The following is a 21,393-nucleotide window of genomic DNA, read 5'->3' on the forward strand; positions in this document are numbered from 1 at the left end:
AAACTTTGTTGTTGAAGGCGAGGAGGAAGGAGTTGCATAGGTCAGGGGAGGAGGGTGGATTGATGTCAGGTGGCTGGAGCAATTTATTGATGGTGGAAAACAGGATGCGGGGGTTCCGGTTGGTGCTGTCGATGAGGGTGGAGAAGTGGGCAGATTTGGCGGCTTGGAGAGCATCACGGTAGGAGGAGATGTGAACTTTATAGGCTTCGGCGTGGACGGTGAGGTGGGTTCGTTTGAACAATCTTTCAAGTTGACGGCCGGTCTGTTTCATGGTACGGAGTTCCGGGGTGTACCAGGGGGCGGGGTTGGTGAATGAAACAGAGGAGGTTTTCCAGGGGGCCAGAGAGTCGAGGGAGTCAGAGAGAATTGAGTTGAGTGTGGTGGCATAGTCGTCAGGGGAAGAGGGGGCAGAGTCGGGCGGGAAGGCAGAGGATATGAGCTGGGAGAGCGTGAGGGGGTTGACTGCCTTGATGTTGCGGTAGGAGATGGTGCGTTTTTTGGGGTTGTGGGGGGAGGGTAGAGGGGCGGAGAAGAGGATGCAGAGATGATCAGAGAGTGGGAAGGGGAGGGGCTGGGGGTTAGATAATGGTAGAAAGGAGGAGCAGACTAAGTCCAGAATGTGGCCTTTGGTATGGGTGGGGAAGTCAATGTGTTGGGTGAGGTGGAAGCAGTCAAGGAGGGAGAGGAAGTCAGATGTCAGGGGGGCATTGGGCTGATCCATGTGGATGTTGAAGTCGCCGGTAAGTAGGAGGTGGGAAGATAGAGAGGATGCAATGGTGAGTAGTTCAGACAGTTCAGAGAGGAAAGAGGGGTGTGGCTTCGGGGGACGGTAGATTAGAACAGTAGTGATAGAGTTGGGGAGGGAGAAAGCAAGGTGTTCAAAGGATGAGATAGGTGGGAGGTTGAGGTTCAGTTCAGTGATGTGTAGGGATTGTTTGTGGAGAACAGCGAGACCACCCCCGCGCCCGGAGAGGCGGGGTCTGGCAGTGAAACTGTAGTTGGAGGGAGTGGCTTGGTTGAGAGCGTAGAAGTCCAGGGGCTGTTGCCATGTTTCACAGAGGAGAAGCAGATCAATGTTATTGTCCAGTAGCAGTTCGTGTATAACAGGTGATTTGTTGGAGAGGGAGCGGCAGTTCAGGAGTGCGAGGGAGATGGATGATGGAGCAGGGGAGGGGGTACAAAGGTTGTTGAGGTTGGCAGTGCGGTGGATGGGGATGGCGGGGGGGTGGGGGATAGTCCAGAGTGAGGGGATGGGTGAACCGTCAGGGAGGTGTCGGTTGCGGGGGAGGCCAGCGCCCCGGTGGATGTAGCGGCGTCGGCGGAGGATCCCAGCGGCGCTAGCTGCGGTGGCAGTAGCAGCAGGGAGACGATGGTTGTTGTTGAGGCTGTGGAGGTCAGCAGCAGTGTAGATGAGAGGGCGAGAGGTTGGTGGTGTAGTAGGCTGAAGCAGCGGGAGAGATAGTCCAAGCAGCAGATGAAAGGTAGCAGCAGATGAGAGTAGCCAAGGTAGTGTATTTGCAGTGGTTATTAACTGATTGGCTAGGAGTTGGTAGGCAGTGAGATATGTGAAAGCAGCAGTGGACCAGGTGTTGGAGTGAGTGATGCGTGTGGTGTTGGTTACCCCAGACCGTCCCTGCGGCACCATGTCTGGACCTAGCTACCCAACAGTAGACGAGCTGGTGGGGAGTGGAGGCTCCCCGCAAGAACGCCGGCTGGGCAGCCAGACAGAGTGAGTGTTGTTGTTGTTGATGTACGGCGCACAACAGGTCGGTCCAGGTTGGCACAATCACCATCACAAAACACACAGCGTACTCACCCGAGTCCAGAGCAGCGATCAACACACCCAGAGCCAGGAAAAACAATCCAGTGGTGTAATCAGGTAGTCCAATTGTGACGGGAGCCAGCTGTTAGCTTCGGTGGCTAACGTAGCATACAGACCGGGTAGTCAAGGTGACGGAGTGGAGCCAGCTGTTAGCTTTGATGGCTAACGTAGCATACAGTCCAGTAGTGAGGGAGCCTATGAATGGAAACGGAGCTGGAGAGATGCACAACGGAGTGAAGAGCAGCCTTGGATCGGCGAAAACCAGCATAGAGACCCGTAGACAAAACAAACAAACATCCAGAAACAGTCCGGGGGTAGAAGCGGCAGTCAACAGACAAGACGCCAGCGTTGCTCTAGCACCGGAGTGCAATAACACTAAGATGACATTAGTTGCATTGAACTGATCTTTTTAATAAGTTGTACATACAATGTAGTGAGAAACGTGGGCTTGAGCTTCACTGAGGACCTTTGTCATTGTGACATGAGGAAACTGCAGTTATTATACTTTGCGTTTTGAAATATATGAAACTCTGTTCATATAAAACCCACACTGCTCAAACTTCGTTACTTTTCCTAAAAATTGGTATATTTATTTATGTATTTATTTTGGGGCGTGGGGAATGAAGAGAAACAAATATATGAGCATTTTATGAGCATGGGATTTTGACCCCTCATATAAACATAGGCCTATGCATAATGCTGCGCTATACTTTGCAGCCACATGCTGTTGCCAAGCAACGCTTATTGTTTAGGTGTCCTTTGATAAGCGGGCAGTCATATCATTAGCTAGATCTGATAGATTTTGACAAAAATGCGAGTGAAGTATAACCGGACGCGAGAGAGGGATCAGAATTCAGATCAGCTGCAGCTGACGGAGAACACGCAGCTCTACCGGATCACAGCTCCGCCGCTGTGACGGACCGTTGAGTGGAGCTAAAATAAATACACTAAGAGTTAGACCTAACACACTTATTTAGTTTATCTACTCTGGAACTAGCTATACTAGTTATACATATGTGTATTCTTTACTGTCGGGTCACTTATTACAGGTTCAGCGAGCTGCACGAGACTAACAGGCTGTCAGGAGAGGGAGAGGAAAAGAGAGCACCCCGTTTATTTTCCCATTTTATTATCCAGAATTACTGTAAACCTTTGAATAAAGTAGTTAATCTACTATTAGTAGTTTGTTTAAATGCATGTTGTTTTTTTCATTAACATCAAATAAATCTCACGTACCCCCTGCAGTACTCCAACGAACCCCTAGGGGTCCGCGTACCCCCATTTGAGAACCACTGGCCTAGACTACTGCAACTCCCTCCTGGCTGGACTACCTGTATGAGCCATCCGACCTCTGCAGCTCATCCAGAATGCAGTGGCTCGTCTGGTCTTCAACCTTCCTAAATTCTCCCACACCACGCCGCTCCTCCGCTCCCTTAACTGGCTTCCGGTAACTGCTAGAATCCACTTCAAGACACTGGTACTTGCGTACCATGCTGCGAATGGATCTGGCCCTTCGTACATCCAGGACATGGTTAAACCATACACCCCAAAGCGTGCACTCCGCTCTGCATCAGCCAAACGGCTCGCTGGACCCTCACTGCGAGGGGGACCCAAGTTTGCATCAGCAAAAACATGTGGGTTAGCTATCCTGGCTCCAAAATGGTGGAATGAGCTCCCCATTGAAATCAGGACAGCAGAAAGCTTACACATCTTCAGACTGAAAACTCATCTCTTTCGACTCCACTTCGAGCGATAGAATTATTAACCAAGCACTTATATACTAATAAAGTACTGGCTTATCTAAAGCCAGTTGAGTAGCACTTGAAATGTTTTAGCTCTATGAAACCTGATGTACTTGTATGATTCTGTTTTCTTCAAGTTTGTATTTTGTTGGTCGAACGCACTTATTGTAAGCCGCTTTGGATAAAAGCGTCAGCTAAATGCAATGTAATGTAATGTAACATATTCAGTTTTAAAGATCGTTTTTGCTAGTTAGCACCGGAAGTAGCATCAGCCTGTTTTCACTAAGAGTTAATGCTAACGCTTCTGGTAAGACTTGTGTTTTCTTTCGGTAAAAATGGCTCATATCGTCAGGTTGCCGAGTTTTTTCCCGTTATCTGAGTATAAGACATTCATAGGTTTTTAAATATTAAGAAGCCCCCAGACGCTGTCACCAGGCTTAATGTATTGCACAACCTGATCACCTTACCGCAAAGGTTCTTACTTTTAAACCCTTAATACTTAATGTATTACCCATGCACAGACAGACCTAAAATTATGTTACAAGTTTTAAGAATGTTTAATCCTTCCTTTCCAGGTTTTTACAAAAGTCTTTGAATATTTGCCTAACTATTCCTTTTCAGATTGTTAAACATTTTGAGAATTGTTTAATTTTCCCTTCAGATTTTGAAATGACATAATTATTTATAGTTGAAGTAATGTAATTATGTTATCATGCCATAGTCTTTTGATTTAATATGTAATGAAGTAAATTTAAAGTAATTCTAAAATTGAAGACACTGCAATTTTGCAGATTACAGATTGATCAAAATCACAACTGTGAATTGTATACCTTATTTTTTATTAGCTTTGGGGCGTGATTTTAAATGCCATTTTCTTAAGGTCTTTCATTTTTTGTAAAGCACTTTGAATTGCCTTGTGTTGAAAAGTGCTATATAAATAAACTTTTTTTGCCTTGTCTTGCCTTGCCTTGCCTTGCCATAGCTGGATCTCTTATGATCCTGAGTTTAAAAATGCTTTTGACTAGTGATTGCCTTGAAGTAAATCTTTACACTGCAAGCTGGTTTTGATTTTATAGTTTGATAAGTGAGATTAACTAATGGTCAAATGTTAAAACATATTATTTTAAAATAGATGTTTTTGCTATTATGCATCTATGTTTTATGTGTGTTCATTATTGTGCTTTTGACAAAAGATGATCCAAACACTGATGAGAGATGATTTTTCTATTATGATTGTCTGTATCAATCATTGTGATTTATTGTTTCGATCTTATTCTATTTTGTGATTGTTATTGATGTAATAATTGATGTTGATGTAACCTCTCTGAAGAACCAGCACCTTACCGTGGTAGAGAGGTTTGTGTGCCCTGATGAACCTGGGGGCTGTGTTGTCTGGAACCTTGTGTTCCTGGTAGGGTCTCCCATGGCAAATTGGTCTCAGGCAAGGGGCCAGACTAAGATTGGTTCACAAGACCTCATGAAAGACGACACACAAAGTGAGGATACCCGGCCCGGAGGAAGCCCGGGGTCCCCTTCTGGAGCCAGGCCCAGAAGGAGGACTCGTCGGCGAGCGTCTGGTGGCCGGGCTTGCCACGGAGCCTGGCCGGGCACAGCCCGAAAAGGCAACGTGGGCAACACCTCCGCTTCTCCGTCCCGCGGGCCCACCACCTACGGGAAACAGCAATGAGGTCGGGTGCGCTGCCAGAAGGGTGGCAGTGAAAGCAGAGGGTCTCGACGGACCAGACCCGGGCGACAGAAGCTGGCTTTGGGGACGTGGAACGTCACCTCTCTGGGGGGGAAGGAGTCGGAGCACTGCAAAAATCATCCATCTTATAACAAGAAAAAAAATATGTGATTTGAGTTTATACAGACTTGAAACAAGTGTAATAATCTGCCAGTGCAGTGAGATAATTAGACTTATTAAGAATTCTTAAAATAAGAATAATAATTCTTGAAATAAGAATAATTCTTGAAATAAGAATTCTTAAAATAAGAATAATAATTCTTGAAATAAGAATAATTCTTGAAATAAGAATTCTTAAAATAAGAATAACAATTCTTGAAATAAGAATGCGTGAAATAAGAATTCTTAAAATAAGAATAATAATTCTGGAAATAAGAAATATATGGATGCTAGAAAAGTGGCAAATGTCCTGAATTAAGCAGAAAAACACTTATTCCATGCACAGGTATAAGCCAAATATACTCAAAACAAGTTGTCAAATTTTCTTTTACCATTTGTTTATTTCTGAATTCAAGTAGACAGATCTCAAAACAAGAACCTTGTATGCATTTTACAAAACGTATGAATTAATCATGACGATAATTTTAAACTTAAATTATAACATTGAAAACCACTCAACATTACTTTGTGTTAGATAACCAAAACTGAAGAATTATAACTTAAGAGCTTCAATATTACTGTTTTCTCTTATTGTTGAACACAAATTATCAAACACTGAATGATAGAAAGTCATGTCTCTTGTGTCCAAAGTATCAATGCAAAAACAGATACTGGTACCAGTATCAATTGTTAACAATAACTAGCCCAACTACCGCCTAGCTCACCCACATTGTATATGTCGAAGCGAGCATGAGTTGTGCCCAGCAAATGGGCACGACTCAATATATAGACCTAAAAATGACTCTGGCTTTTTAATTACATTACAAAGAGCAAAGTTGCAATTTTCAGCTGATCATTTGTAAAGTGCAATGATTACATTTGTATTGCTAGTTGCACCTTCAAAACAAAGGTGGGCATCCTGCTGGCTGAATGTGGGCAATGCCCACAGAGAGGTGGTTATGGCAAGTGACCCTTACTTTGAAGGTGCAGCTACCTGCAGTTTGAGGAAAGGAGGGCTGGAAGGAAATGATGGGCTGAATATTGCAACTTTGTTTTTGTACGTGAGTTGTTTTCTGGGATGTTATTCTCTCCCAACCTCGACAGACATTGCGGGTGAGCATTGTAGAAACAGGTTGGGAACCTAACTACCACCAAGATCTACTCCCCAATGAAAGCTTTCCACTCAGCCATGGCTTTTTTGTATGAGGCTGTGGCGTCTCGGTCATGGATAGTGTCCTTCAATATTTCTGTTTGAATAACAGAAAGGATGGTTGCAACACACTTCGAATAAGTGAGATGTATTGTGTAGTAATAGGCCATTAGATATAGCAAACCCTCATGCAGGTCTTGCTTGGCAAATGTAGTGATGGGAGTGGTTCCTATGGCGACAAGGCAGTTGGAGTCATCAACAAGTAAGACGGGGCTGGACAGAGATCTCTTCTGGAGGTAGACGGTGGGATCTTCTGTAGGCTAAAGGAGATAGCAAAACTCTAATAAACATCCATAACATAGAACTACTAAAGCAGACCCTCTACTACCATTATTGCATCTATGATTGAAGTTATAATGCTTTGCATGTAGTTTGTGAATCCCAAGACAGCACCATTTTATGTACTAATGAAAATACAAAAACATGTCTTCCAATAAAATAATGAAAACAAATTGCTTAACCTCCTGCTGAAAGCTGGCTTACATGACCAGCAGTAAAACAGCTCTGCACTGATGTGCCGCTTTCTTCCAATGGATGGAACGGTGCCAACAAGCTCCAAATTGCCACAGTGCTTACGCTTAAAGTTAAATTATTTAAACTTTACTATCAATTGCCGCTGAGAGAATGTCCTTTCATGACAAGGCAGCTTAAAAAACAGCAACATATTTTGTTAAATGTTGTCCTAATTGTGAAAAGCGACCCCATTATAGACTTACAAAAAGGATAAAGCATGGAAGTAAATGGCTTTATAGACACAAGTAAAAAAAACATCAAGATTTGAATGTGACACAATTGCTCACCTGAAGAACATGTATCAATGCCTCACTGGCATGTCCCAATTTCTTAGGCGGTGCAGCTGGTGAAGGAAAGAGTGTAGGGAGTGCCTTGAACAAGGCAATCGAGAATTCCACTATGAGAAGAGAGAAGAGAAAACGCGAACAGGTGGATGGAAAGACAGACACTGTATTAACTGTTTTAGCTCACACAATCTGTATTAACATAACTACAGTTTAGACACATGAAACAAAGGATAATGCATATAAAGTCTATAAATATATAACTGACTTAAGGTCAAAGTTATTCAAGTTTAGGAGACATGCACTGTGAGGTTAATTTTGGGTGCATCAGATGACATGCTCCCTGGAGGTAGCCGATGTCTGTCGTTTAGTTGGTTGGTGTTGTGACTTAGTAAGCTACTGCTGCAGAGGTTGCATCAGACGCCATTAATGACGCACACATTTGAAGTCCGTCCGTCATTCCGCCAATAACTGTTTCAGGAATTGCGATGTCATCTGGGCCAACCCAGTTGGATTTCTCCTAATTCCTTAGTGAAAAGTTGATCTCAGCAAGTTTGTGAATAGGTTTTAAAATACAACTTTTAGCTAGGAACTTAAAGTGTGATAGAGGGATCCTACTTATGGTAAGATAACAAAATAGTGTGAAAATGCCCCCAGAGCATTATCATTTTAGATTTATTTGGTCAGCCTTGCATCAATGACACACTCCTATTCACAGTCATATCTTCACCAACACACTGTAGACACTAAGAGGTGACTTACCACCATCCAGGGTCATAGGTGGTTTCATCGCTTTCTTCGAAACTCCGTAAAACTGCACTTTAGCAACAAAGTCGTCCCATCTCTTCTTTACTTCTGCTATGTATTTGTGGTTGTCTTTATCCAGGAGGCGACGCAGCTCAGACATCACCTACAGAGTGAATAAGTATTAAAATCTGGAACTTTTGTTGAAAAGTAAAAATGGGAAGGACATCACTGTCAATGAACAGTCTTCTTGCTTCAAACTCGAGATCAAGGAGTTGAGAGACAGCATCTTTGTTTTGTTTTTTATTCTTGTACATCTCATGCAGAGTCTTAAAATGCCTGGCCTTGCAGACTATCCTTGTCCACTAAAATGAAAAATGAAAATGATTATGTGCACATAAGACTGTCAAAAATGGTCTCCCTTTAGAAGCAGCCCTCTTATGGCTGGGTGATGTCTGTAAAAATATTCAGACAACATACAAGTAGAAAAGTTTGGAAGACTCAGGACTTACCCTCTTCTTCCTCCCCGGGCTCTGGGTCCTCTGCTGGGTAAAGTGTACCGTGGAGGGCCTTTACCAGCTGCTTTTTGGCTCCCTGGTGTGAGTTGGGAGAACGGATGACCATACTGGATCGCTGGTCCGCGGTGTAATTGGGCAGCCGGCGGCCAGAGCGGGCTACTGTGGAAGCTAATGAAGATATTTTAGATATTTATTTGTCCTTTCAAAAATGCATTTTGTGCCTTACCACAATTGTCAAACAATAAATCAGAAAACGACAATGACATGCTCACATAACTATATATAGCTGCCTTTAAGGTTAAAATGTTCTCTACAAAATGAATGACAGAAAATGACCATAATATCTCTGTCCATTACAAACAACTTTTATGTTGCACATGATGTTATGCATTCAGCAATGTGTGGATATGCCTTTCGAGTAGAGAACCATATAAATGGAAATTAAGTTGCAATTCTACTTACATGTACTTTCATTTTCATCAGAACTGGTAAGAGTCTGATCCAAAATAATTGTTGATCCACCTGCGTCACTTGAGTCAGCATCATAATCTTTTCCTGAGTCACTTGCTGACAAGTCAAGGCAACGCCTCTTCTTTGGACAGCCCCTCTCTTGTGCAGGCCCTTGCCTCTTTTGCGGAGACTTTACGTTCAGAAGCCTCTTTTTAAGTTTATTGTGAATGGTTGTCTGTGGGAAATAACAAAGTAACTTTATAAGAATTACTTAATCATTTTGATGAAGCCTTGACTTTTTTTTCAAAATGTTAAGAGATGACAGTGAATTCAAATAATTATTAAGTACTTCACAATCAACAAAGTGCAAGAAATAAAAAGCCACACATTTTAATGACTTACATGTTTCACAGCTTCATCTTTGTCTTGTAACATGGGATAATACTCCACTACTTTCTTAGCCATGGCTGTGAGTTCAGGTTTGGAAGGGTACTGAAGCTCTTCTCCTTGTGGACTTGCTCTCAGGATGGAAATCATGCTGGTGAGTGTGTTCCTCACTAGCCTGCAACTCAACTCCTTGGACATTACACATTCCCCCTCTCTGCCTGTGCAGGCCATCTCAAAGTAATGTCTACGAGCTTGTTCCAACTCACTGTCCGTGTAGATCACATACTCTGGTGGACTAGGTAGCTGTAGGGTCATCTTTGGGCGTTTTTTCTCCAAAGGAGTGGATGTTGAGGGGAGACTATGTTTTCTACAAGGTGGAGTTCCTGTTTCAGAAGGGCCATCTTTATCTTTTAAGATAGGATTCTCGTCCTACAACAGCAGATAATGTCAAACAGTCAAAGTCAAACAATGGCGACAATCTGAAATAACATGTCTTGTGCAACTTTTCTTTTAGACCAAAGTAGGTAACCATTTACCTCTGGGTTGATCAAAGACCACACTCTTTTTCTCCTAAGAAAGTGTTCTGGCCCAGGAAAAAGGTCTCTCAAATCATCACGAGTGAGGGAGTGCATCAACACCTCATCGATGTTAGCAGCTATGAGGACAGCAGCATCATTACCAACATTTTACAATCCCAAATAATTATTTATCGTTTTGATTCAAACACAAATGACATACCCTTAAAAATGTACACTGTAACATCATCCAGTTTATCCATTGTCCCATCTATAACCTGGTAAGAAGAAAAAATATTAATTAATTATCATAATTTGATTTCAAACAGCTTTACAAACATGTGATTGAATATTACAGTGAATACAATCATTCCTTGTGGTTTAAGCTCTTAAATGCTTTTCATTTTATATTTTTATCTGCTACAGAGGCTGAAAAATAATGGTTTTAGTCAGTGTGCGAAATACCCGTCAATATTCGGGGGGTCCCATCTCCCGATTGTTGCGCAACACTGACATAGGAGGTTGCATTGGCTAAAGTTGTTTGGATGCAAGTTGTTTTATATTACAGGGTTTCTCAACGGGGGCGTCAGCGCCCCGTGGGGGGCGTTCGTACAACCTAGGGGGGCGCTGGGAACGAACACGGGGTGTCACAACTTCGCTTGTGTAGTGGTCATTATCTTGAACTTTTTTAACTTTCATGGTTTTCAAATATTTTCGGTGCAAAAATAGGATAACTGAAATAAAAAGCCTATCTTCATATGGGTTTCTTACCCTTCTATCGTCTCATCTACTTTCTACTTTATGCTCAGTACCGTCATGATCGCTATAGTAACGCCGATAAACAAATCCACCTCATCGCAGTAGAGTGGTCCTTTCCGAAACTATTTCGCCCTCCCCTGACTTCCACTGGTTGGTTTGCGGGACATGCAAAGCAAGCGGTGGATGGGGCATTACACTAAGCAACATGAATCTCATCCATATTACATAGTAAGGCAACATAAGACGTCAATAAAGCTAACTCCGCTTAGCATGCTAATTGTAAACAATAGAACGTGCGCATTACATGTAGACCACTGCAATGTCGCTCATTACGTCTGCTAACCGATAAACACTTACTTGCATAAGGTACACACACCAACCGGCACATACGCATTTAACACTGATGTTACAGGCGCTTAACTTGTATAGTAACAAACTACTTTAATTACTATTTGGCCGCGAACTTAAACGTGCTACTCTCCAACTCAGAACGAAGGGACCCCATATTTCGCACACTGGTTTTAGTCAATACTGACAAAACAGCTATCTGTCCCTTGCTGTATCTCAATTTGCATACTTCTGTACTTACATTTACTGTTTTGAGTTTATAAATGTGTTCCAATCTGAAGCATGAAATATTTGTGTGCACTATAGGCCTACCGGTAGTACCCGCATGGTTCATTATAACGGTCAAATAGTTCAGTGTAAAACACTGAACACTTTCCACACTTAGTTACCATTTTGACTGCGTAATGGAAGTTGTGGGACCGGTGAACACATCACGATACAAATAAAAGTTATACATGTCGTTTTTAATTCATTATTTAATAAACGTACCACTATGCCGGTGTAAAAAAGAAGCAACTGACAATTTTAGTGGATTAATTCAGCAGTCTATAATGATTTGCTAACCAGAACGACAACGTTAGCATCGCCGCTAGCTAGCTAGCTAACAGCGCTAGCTAACAGCGCTAGCTCACTAGTAGCGCTAGCTAGCTAGCTAACTAACAGACATAATATTTATTGCATTTTTAACCCAGCAATATTGGTACCGTGACAAATTAATGCGCTTTTATTATAATATGAATACACACCTTCTCTTCAAATGTGTGACCTTCTTCTCTTCTCTTCTTCTGTGACCTCTTCTTTCTAACCTCGTGAACGTGCTACTTGACAATGATACAGTAGTGGGTTGAACTCCTCCTTCGACAAATAATAATCTGAGTAAATAGGGATGATTAAATCAAGCATTTGAGGGGAAAAAGGTGACGATAGTGTTTGTAATTGCTAATACATATGCTTTTTGTATTTTTCATATCGCAGCACATACTAAAAATGATATATCAGAGACCTCCCCCCCCCCCCATTGTTAATATGGTTTGACCCAACCAACGTGCCAAAGCCCGCCAAAAAGTAGAACTAGGAGATATTACAGTACTGGCGCAGGCTGTGGTTCAAGTTTGCCTTTAGCAGATGTTTTGTCTGTCACATCAATCTGTCAGCTTCCATCTCCTCCTCAGTTCAGAAGATTTTGAGGAACATGGCGTATTGGCGGTGTGTGATTTGCTTTGTTTTTTTTGCGTTAACATTGAAGTCTCTGCTGAGCCATATTAACAAGGCACATGGCCGCAGTCCAGATTTCCGTGTTGTATGTGGAATTAATGGATGTACCGAAGAATACAGAGTTTTCAACTCTTTCTACTACCACATCAGACGTAGACATGCTCTGTATTTTGAAAATGGAAGCCCGCCTTCTGGGTTGATGACAACTGCATCCGAACCATCTAGAGTTGGACTTGAACATTTTGATATGCCCATTTTTTCTGGTTGTGCCACTGCAACACGAGGGATGCAAAGGACCAACAGTCAAGTCAGCACATGTGTCCCTTCACAGCAGGAGCAACTGCTTGAGGAATTCCCGATTCAACCTCCTGATCAGGTAAGATGCAGTGTTGAGCAAGCTACTTTGAAAATGTAGTGAGCTAAGCTACCAGTTACATTATGGAGCTTCACTACACAGAAGCTACCAACCAGTCAAATGTAGCAAGCTAAGTTACACAAACACCGCAAAAGTAGCTCACTACATGTGAAGCTACTTTAATGGTGCCTTCACGTGCTATGGGATCTCTGCTGTGTTAAGCCATATAAAAAATAGCTTCAGTGATCGTTACCACACTACTTGATCAATAAAAGAGTTAAGCTACTGAAAAGTTACTTGATTCAGGAAATAGTGACGCTACCGCCAAGCTACTGAGAATTGTAGTTACCTAGTTACTAGTAGCGAAGGGGGGTCTTATATGGGTTTCTTTATTTTTACTCTGGAAATCTTTTAATCTGAACATTGCTATATAAATACTAATTATTATTATTACTACACTAGTTGGCTACTTATCTCTACTTTATTCTGTCCAATGAAAACTTAAGCAGTAAAACAATGATTGATTGATGATTTGATCTTCCTCTTGCCTCTCAAAAATAGAGGAGGAGCAACCTCCTCTGCCTCTATGGACCAGCCGCCACTGGTTGAAATAGCAATTTTCACTAGCCAGAACACAGGACCTTCTTCCTGTAATTATTTTCACAGAAACTATTTAAATAAGACATATTGGACAGGGGCTGCTGGTTTAAAAGCCATATCTTACATGATAATATTACTCAAACATACAACACTTGAGTTAACTAGTCTTTCTTCTAATTGTGTAATATTACTATGAATATGTCTCCAGGAAGAAGCTGATACATCTGGCGGAAATCTTTCCAGACGTGCAGTTGCATTTGCCATCAATGTCCGTGAAAAATGCCACCTCTCCCAGGTATTGCATCTATTAGTTGCTTTGTACAAAAGTGTCTGCTAAGTGACATAATGAATGTAAGTGTGCCTGTAGTCAAAGGGGTTGAAGAATGGTGATAATCTTTGTATGTCATTTTCAACCTTGTTTTCAGACATGGGGGCACTTTATTTATGTTAGTTAGCTATGGACACTCGGACTGTAAATGCATACTCTGATGTATTTAATTTTTTTTATTTTCTCTTTCAGAGGAGTGTCAACGATATTGTCTCTGGGGTCCAACAGTATCAAGCGGCTCTTCTGGATACCTTGAGAGACAAAATGAAAAGGGTCTTCGAGAGTCATTCAGGGAGTACGGCGCAGCTCCAAGAGGAAGCATTGGCAACATTTGATCATTTTCAGGATCCTTTCACCCTAATGGCCACCACATACATGCAGGATAGCACCATTCAGAATCTTTTTAACCCAGTGAAACCAGAGGAAATAGTTGTGTCTCAAAAAGTTTGTAGAGTTAAAAAGGGAGACTCAAGAGTTCTTGTAATCAAAAACAAAAGTTTTTACTATATACCCCTAATTAATAGTCTACAACAGTTGTTGTCCAACTCCAGAATCTTTGATATGATCAACACTGCACCACAAAGCTGCAACAAAGATGGGTTTTTGTATGACATTGTTGATGGGAGTCTTTTTAAATCTCACCCTCTGTTTTCAATAAAACCTACTGCTTTGCAGCTGATCTTGTACACTGATGAAATAGAGATATGCAACCCCTTGGGGTCACATGCTTCTGTAAACAAATTACTGATGGTTTATTATACTCTAGGAAACATAGACCCCAAGTTTAGATCGAAGCTTGCAGCAATTAGACTCCTTGCTATAGCAAAAGCGAATGATATTGACCAGTGTGGTGTTGATGTTGTTTTAGAAAGAATTGATAAAGACTTAAAATTGCTGTACAATGGTGTCAAAATACAAACACAGAATGGTGAAATGGATTTATTTGGTGCTTTAATTTCACTATGTGGTGACACACTTGCGCAACATGAGCTCGCTGGCTTTAAGGAAGGAGTTGGTTTTGCATATAGCAAGTGCAGGCACTGTGAATGTACCTTTGAGGACATGCAAATCAATTTTAACAAACAAAGTTTCACTAAAAGGACAGTGGAAAAGCACATTAGACAGTGCATTGAAATAGAAAGGGCCAGCACAGAGTTCTTGAAATCTGCCCTTAAAACCACCTACGGAATAAACAGAAAAAGCAAGCTGGTTGAATTTCCAGCCTTTGACCTCATTCAGCAAACTCCACAGGACATAATGCACATAATTCTTGAGGGTGTTGCACCCATGGAAATTAAGTGTGTGTTAAAATACCTTATTCTGTCAGGACAAATGGAGTTGGACATTTTCAATTCAGCCATGCAGAGTTTTCCTTTTTCATCTATTGATGTACGAGACAAGCCCTGTCCTGTCAGTGTCAATACCTTGTCATCTAATGATAACAAACTTAAACAGTCTTCTGGGCAAATGCTGATATTGTTAAAGATCATGCCTTTTCTGTTGAACAATATGAAGGGAAATATTTACGTTAAGTTTATTTTGGAATTAATTGAGATAGTTCAAATAGTTTTTGCGCCTGTCATATCTCTGCAAACTGTATTAAGACTTAAACAAATGATTGAGCAGCATCTAAAACAGTTTAAGCAACTTTTTCCTGACAAAAATGTAACGCCTAAGCAACATTACATGTTGCATCTCCCTACCCAAATTCTTTCTCTGGGTCCTTTGACAAGGCATATGTGCATGAGATTTGAGTCAAAGCACTGTTTTTTTAAACAGTGGTCATCTAAATTGAACTTCAAAAATGTATGTAAATCGTTGGTGAACCATAACCAGCTTCTTGAATGCTGTCAAAATGAAATGGGCATTGAGCATCCAATATTTTTACATGAGAAAGAATTGGGCCCCGTCTCAGAAGTGACAAATAAAGAGTACATCACAAAGATTAGAGATTTCTTGGGGATTGATGGCATACAACATGCAGTCTCAGTCAAGTGGCTTATTCTTAATGGTAACAAGTACATCAGCGGAAAGTCTCTGATAATAACTAATGCAAATGATACAGTACCTATCTTTGGACTTATAAAAAACATTTATGTCGTAGATTCTTCATTGTATTGCTTTGAACATCAGCTTTATGAAACTGTGTGTTTTAACAAAGATTTATTAGCATATGAAGTCACTGTACCCAATCTTGCCCAAGCAACAGAGTTGATAGATGCAGAAAAGCTTGTTGATTATACATCCTATTATTCGATGAGTTTTGAAAATAGTGTGTATATTTTGATCAAATATAACCTTAGGGATGTCATTGCACTTAAAACCTAAATATGATGATCATTGAATGAGCATTGGAAGGTTATACCTGTGTATGCAACATGATAATTTGAGTGAAATCTAGCTTATTGAGAGAACACAGGAAAATGTGTAGGAAGTGTTTTTTTTAATGTCTTTTTTACTATTTTATTTTATTACCTTTTTTTGTCTAATCCAACAAAGAATTCTGCCAAATACAGATTTATTTGTGTTGTTGTATTGACTGTTTGTTTATTTACAAACATGTGTTGGGAGAAAAACATTATAAAGTAATGCACTGAGCTAAAATTATTTTTCCTGCAAAATAGTATAGTCAGGGAATTTTGATTTTGGAAAGTATGATTATTATTATTATTTCTACTTTTGTTCTCCTTGAAATGAAAGTTCATTGAATGAGCATTGTAAGGATGTGTATATGAAGAGCTGATACAGTTGATAGGGATTACAATTAGATTATCTCAATGTGATTGACAATGCAATATAGGGTTGAAATGTGATAGAACCATGATAAAATGTCTTAAATAAAAGTTTTAGTCTGACAGTGTGGTACTATGTTTTTTTCTGAGACACATTTTTGTAGCAATGTTATTTGCTAAGCAGAATCATTTACTATGAAATAATTACTAAATTGAGCTATTGTGATACATTGAATTTCGATATATTGCCCCATTCCAAGTTGATATTTTTGATTTGTTATTGCTTTGGGAATTAATGTTGTGATTTAACATCTGATATAAATATGAATCTGACTTAAATGGATCCCATGTGATTCTTAAAATAAGTTGTAACATGTCTTGAAACAAGTTCTTACAGCTAAAAAAACAAACAAATTGATATGAGGCAGTGACCCAAACCTGTGTCTGACAGTAATTTATCTTAATTTGTCTGTAAAATACCTTATTTCAAGATTTGCTGACCAAATAAGAATTCAGAAGTCTAATGTTCTTAAAAGAAGCTTCATCATCTTACACAAGCAGCTCTTGCATAGTATATTATTCCCAAAACAAGTCCAGTAAGAATTTATGGCTAGATATAAGATGGCAACTCTTGGCAAGATCAGTAATTTTTGCAGTGAGCTTGTGCGGGAGGTGGAGCGTTACCAGTTGGATCTGGTTGGGCTCACCTCTACGCACAGCGTCGGCTCTGGAACCTTACTTCTGGATAGGGGTTGGACTCTATTCTTCTCCGGAGTTGCTCAAGGTGTGAGGCGCCGGGCGGGAGTGGGGATACCCACAAGTCCCCGGTTGGGTGCTTCGTTGTTAGAGTTTACCCCAGTGGACGAGAGGGTCGCCTCCCTACGCCTGAGGGTTATGGGGGGGAAAACTCTGACTGTTGTGTGTGCTTATGCACCCAACAGCAGTTCAGAGTATACGGCCCTCTTGGAGACCCTGGAAAGAGTCCTGTGTGGGGCTCCTGAAGGGGACTCTTTAATCTTGCTGGGAGACTTCAACGCACATGTGGGCAATGATGGAGACACTTGGAGAGGAGTGATTGGGAGGAACGGCCCCCCTGATCTGAACCGGAGTGGTGGTTTGTTACTGGACTTCTGTGCTAGTCATGGATTGGCCATAACAAACACCATGTTCGAACATAAGGATGCTCATAAGTGTACGTGGTACCAGAGCACCCTAGGCAGTAGGTCCATGATCGATTTCGTTATCGTATCATCGGACCTGAGGCCTTATGTTTTGGACACTCGGGTAAAGAGAGGGGCGGAGTTGTCAAATGATCACCATCTGGTGGTGAGTTGGGTCGAGTGGCGGGGGAAGCCTCTGGATAGACCTGGTAAGCCCAAACGTGTAGTTTGGGTGAACTGGGAACGTCTGGAGGAGGCCCAAGTTCAGGAGGCCTTCAACTCACACCTCCGGCTGAGCTTTTCGGGCATTCCTGTGGAGGTTGGGGACATTGAACCAGAGTGGTCGGTGTTCAAAGCCTCTATTGCCGAAGCCGCGGCGGGGAGCTGTGGTCTCAAAATCCTAGGTGCCTCAAGGGGCGGTAACCCTCGAACCTCCTGGTGGACACCGGTGGTCAGGGAAGCCGTCCGACTGAAGAAGGAGGCCTTCAGGGATTTGTTATCCCGGGGGACTCCCGAGGCAAATGCAAGGTACCGACAGGCCCGAAGGGCAGCAGCCTCAGCCGTGGCCGAGGCAAAGCAGCGGGTGTGGGAGAAGTTCGGAGAAGACATGGAAAAGGACTTTCGGGCGGCACCAAAGTTGTTCTGGAAAACTGTCCGACACCTCAGGAGGGGGAAGCAGGGAACCATCCAAGCTGTGTACAGTAAGGATGGGACGTTGTTGAACTCAACTGATTGAGTGTTAGGGCGTTGGAAGGAGCACTTTGAGGAACTCCTGAACCCGACAACTCCGCCTTCTATGTTAGAGACAGAGCTGGAGTATGACGGGGGATCGACACCAATCTCCCGGGGGGAGTGTACTGAGGTCGTCAAACAACTTCACAGTGGCAAAGCCCCGGGGGTGGATGAGATCCGCCCAGAAATGCTGAAGGCTCTGGGTGTTGAGGGATTGTCATGGTTGACACGTCTCATCAACGTTGCGTGGAAAAAAGGGGGATCAGAGGGTGTGTGTCAATTAAAGAGGCATCACACTACTCAGCCTCCCCGGGAAAGTTTACTCGAAAGGTACTCGAAAGGAGGGTCAGGCCGATTGTCGAACCTCAGATTGAGGAGGAACAATGCGGATTCCGTCCTGGTCGTGGAACGACGGATCAGCTTTTTACTCTCGCAAGGATCTTGGAGGGGGCCTGGGAGTACGTTTATCCAGTCTACATGTGTTTTGAAGACTTGGAGAAGGCGTATGACCGGGTTCCCAGGGACTCACTGTGGGAGGTGCTGCGGGAGTCTACTCAGGGCCATCCAATCTCTGTACTCCCAAAGCGAGAGCTGTGTCCGGTTCCTCTGCAGTAAGTCGGACCCATTTCAGGTGAGGGTTGGCCTCCGCCAAGGCTGCGCTTTGTCACCAATCCTGTTTGTAATATACATGGATCGGATTTCGAGGCGTAGTCGTGGGGGAGGGGGTCTGCAGTTCGGTGGACTAAGGATTGCACCACTGCTTTTTGCAGATGATGTGGTTCTGATGGCTTCATCGGTCTGCAACCTTCAGCACTCACTGGATCGGTTCGCAACCGAGTGTGAAGCGGCTGGGATGAGGATCAGCCCCTCCAAATCTGAGGCCATGGTTCTCAGCAGGAAACCGATGGACTGTCCACTCCAAGTAGGGAATGAGTCCTTACCCCAAATGAAGGAGTTCAAGTATCTCGGAGTATTGTTCTCGAGTGAGGGAACAATGGAGCGTGAGATGGGTCGGAGAATCGGAGCAGCGGGAGCGGTACTGCAGTCGCTTTACCGCACCGTTGTGACGAAAAGGGAGCTGAGCCAGAAGGCAAAGCTCTCTGTCTACCGCGCCATTTTCGTTCCTACCCTCACCTATGGTCATGAAGGATGGGCCATGACCGAAAGAACGAGATCGCGGGTACAAGCGGCCGAGATGGGTTTTCTCCGCAGGGTGGCTGGCGTCTCCCTTAGGGATAAGGTGAGAAGTTCGGTCATCCGGGAGGGACTCGGAGTTGAACCGCTCCTCCTTCGCGTCGAAAGGAGCCAGTTGAGGTGGTCCGGGCACCTAGTTAGGATGCCACCTGGGCGCCTCCCTAGGGAGGTATTCCACGCACGTCCAGCTGGGAAGAGACCAAGGGGTAGACCTAGAACCAGGTGGAGGGATTATATCTCTTCGCTGGCCTGGGAGCGCCTTGGGATCCCCCAGTCAGAGCTGGTTGATGTGGCCAGGGAAAAGAAAGTTTGGGGCTCTCTGCTGGAACTGCTACCTCCGCGACCCGACCACGGATAAGCGGGAGAAGATGGATGGATGGATTGATGTAAGTGATGTTGTGTAAGACCACACTCAAATCTGAAGACGCTTATTGATTTAAGTATTGACCAAATTCTGATTAGACTAACGTTTTAAGGTTATCATAAATGATAAAAGGAGTAGAACTGTTAGAGAATATTTCTGTCCTTACTCCTAGGAGTCTAACCTTTTCTGTGTGTTGACGTTTATGACCAACCCTGAGTCTGTTATCTGTCTTTAGGAATGGGAGGCTTCAGCTATTGTTGATATTACCAGATTTATGACCGGGCAACTATCAGTCACAGAGGGTTTTATGACTGTGAGAACGCTGGCTTCTAAGCACCACAGACAGGTGATTCAGTGTCTCCAGATGTTGGGGCTATCTCCAGTGCCCCAATATGTTGAGTAACTCTCTGTAAGCTAGTTAAAAGGTCTATCGAGAGAGAGGCTGGGGAGAATGTATGTGGCAACCCACCCGTGCATTCAGAACCTCTGGCTGCTGTGACTTGTGATGTGAAATTATCCGGCCGATACTTGTAATGAAACACCAATGTTTGACATCAAAGCTCCAACTCTCCTCGTGTCTCTCTGACTCTCCATTGCTGCAGAAGTTTCCCTTACAGTTACCATTTGTTCTTAATGAAATTGATACTGTTTGACTTTGTATTAGTAAACCTAACAATACATTGAAGTACTTTTACTGTGTATTTATTAACAAATCCTCTGTCAAAGTCCCCTGCTGAGAACAAAATCAAGCCACTTCTGCTAAGTTAGATGAGGGAATTCTTTTTTGTTGCCATTAGTTCTTCGTGAGATTGATCCTGTTGGACTCAGTACTACTGAAACTACCCCCACAAGTACTTATTGTGTACTTTTCCCGTAATCCTCTGTCAATGTCCCCTCCCGACTACAAGAATGCATGTTTTTCTTTCAATAAGCGTTACAAAACATTTCTTCCTGAGACTGATATTGTTGGAGAGACTATTTTAAGAGGATGGTAGACATATTATCAGCAATACTTCCAGTCAGTACTCCAGCAGCAGCATTTTTACACCTTGGAAAGTCTTTAGAGTCTGGCCTGGATAGCTGGTCACAAATATCCTTCAGCAAAGTAACACACTCTATCACATGGTTGCCTTCTTATGATGCTGCTGTCTTTTAATATATAATTAATCCTCTGCCGCTAGTTTGTACCTCGCAGATTCTTCAGTCTCATCAGCCTCATCCTTCCATCTGTCCCAGTCAACGCCTCCAGCACACTTCCAGTGTCTGACTCCATATGATATTGTCTTGATGCTGTAAGGGTGATGCCCCATGATCACAAAATGACCCCTCTAAAGTCTGAGTGCCAAGGACCTCATATTATGTCTGTCATTAATGTTACATCACCCATTCTAACAATTTTCTTTCCTTTTTTCTCTTCTCTTGACTGAATAGTCCTGTCTTTAAGTATAACCAGGGCCGCCCCTGGCCAACTTGGGGCCCCAAACGAAATTGTGAGATGAGGCCGCTTCAGTTTCTTCATGTTTTGTTTTTTTCCCCTCTTGCTTGCGCCGGACTAAAACTGTCTTTTCACCATCATCT

At 42.7% G+C, this 21,393-nt stretch overlaps 2 protein-coding genes across 2 annotated transcripts; both read right to left on the minus strand.

The window, feature by feature from the left end:
* Positions 1 to 5,482: 5,482 nt before the first annotated feature.
* On the minus strand, positions 5,483 to 8,498 carry LOC307037477 (uncharacterized protein). The gene is made up of 3 exons (XM_079678366.1): positions 8,177 to 8,498; positions 7,418 to 7,527; positions 5,483 to 6,877 (listed from the first exon to the last, which is right to left on the minus strand). Exons 1-3 carry the CDS (start codon positions 8,319 to 8,321, stop codon positions 6,566 to 6,568), a joined length of 567 nt encoding a protein of 188 aa, XP_079534492.1. The 5' UTR covers positions 8,322 to 8,498; the 3' UTR covers positions 5,483 to 6,565.
* LOC307034915 (uncharacterized protein) lies at positions 8,489 to 11,949 on the minus strand (the record flags this gene model as incomplete). The annotated part of the gene is made up of 7 exons (XM_079673839.1): positions 11,882 to 11,949; positions 10,252 to 10,306; positions 10,050 to 10,168; positions 9,529 to 9,942; positions 9,139 to 9,361; positions 8,671 to 8,844; positions 8,489 to 8,523 (listed from the first exon to the last, which is right to left on the minus strand). Exons 2-7 carry the CDS (start codon positions 10,289 to 10,291, stop codon positions 8,489 to 8,491), a joined length of 1,005 nt encoding a protein of 334 aa, XP_079529965.1. The 5' UTR covers positions 10,292 to 10,306; positions 11,882 to 11,949.
* Between the last annotated feature and the right edge of the window lie 9,444 nt (positions 11,950 to 21,393).

The sequence above is a fragment of the Notothenia rossii genome (assembly GCF_949606895.1).
Source record: "Notothenia rossii genome assembly, chromosome: 4".
Lineage (NCBI taxonomy): Eukaryota > Metazoa > Chordata > Actinopteri > Perciformes > Nototheniidae > Notothenia > Notothenia rossii.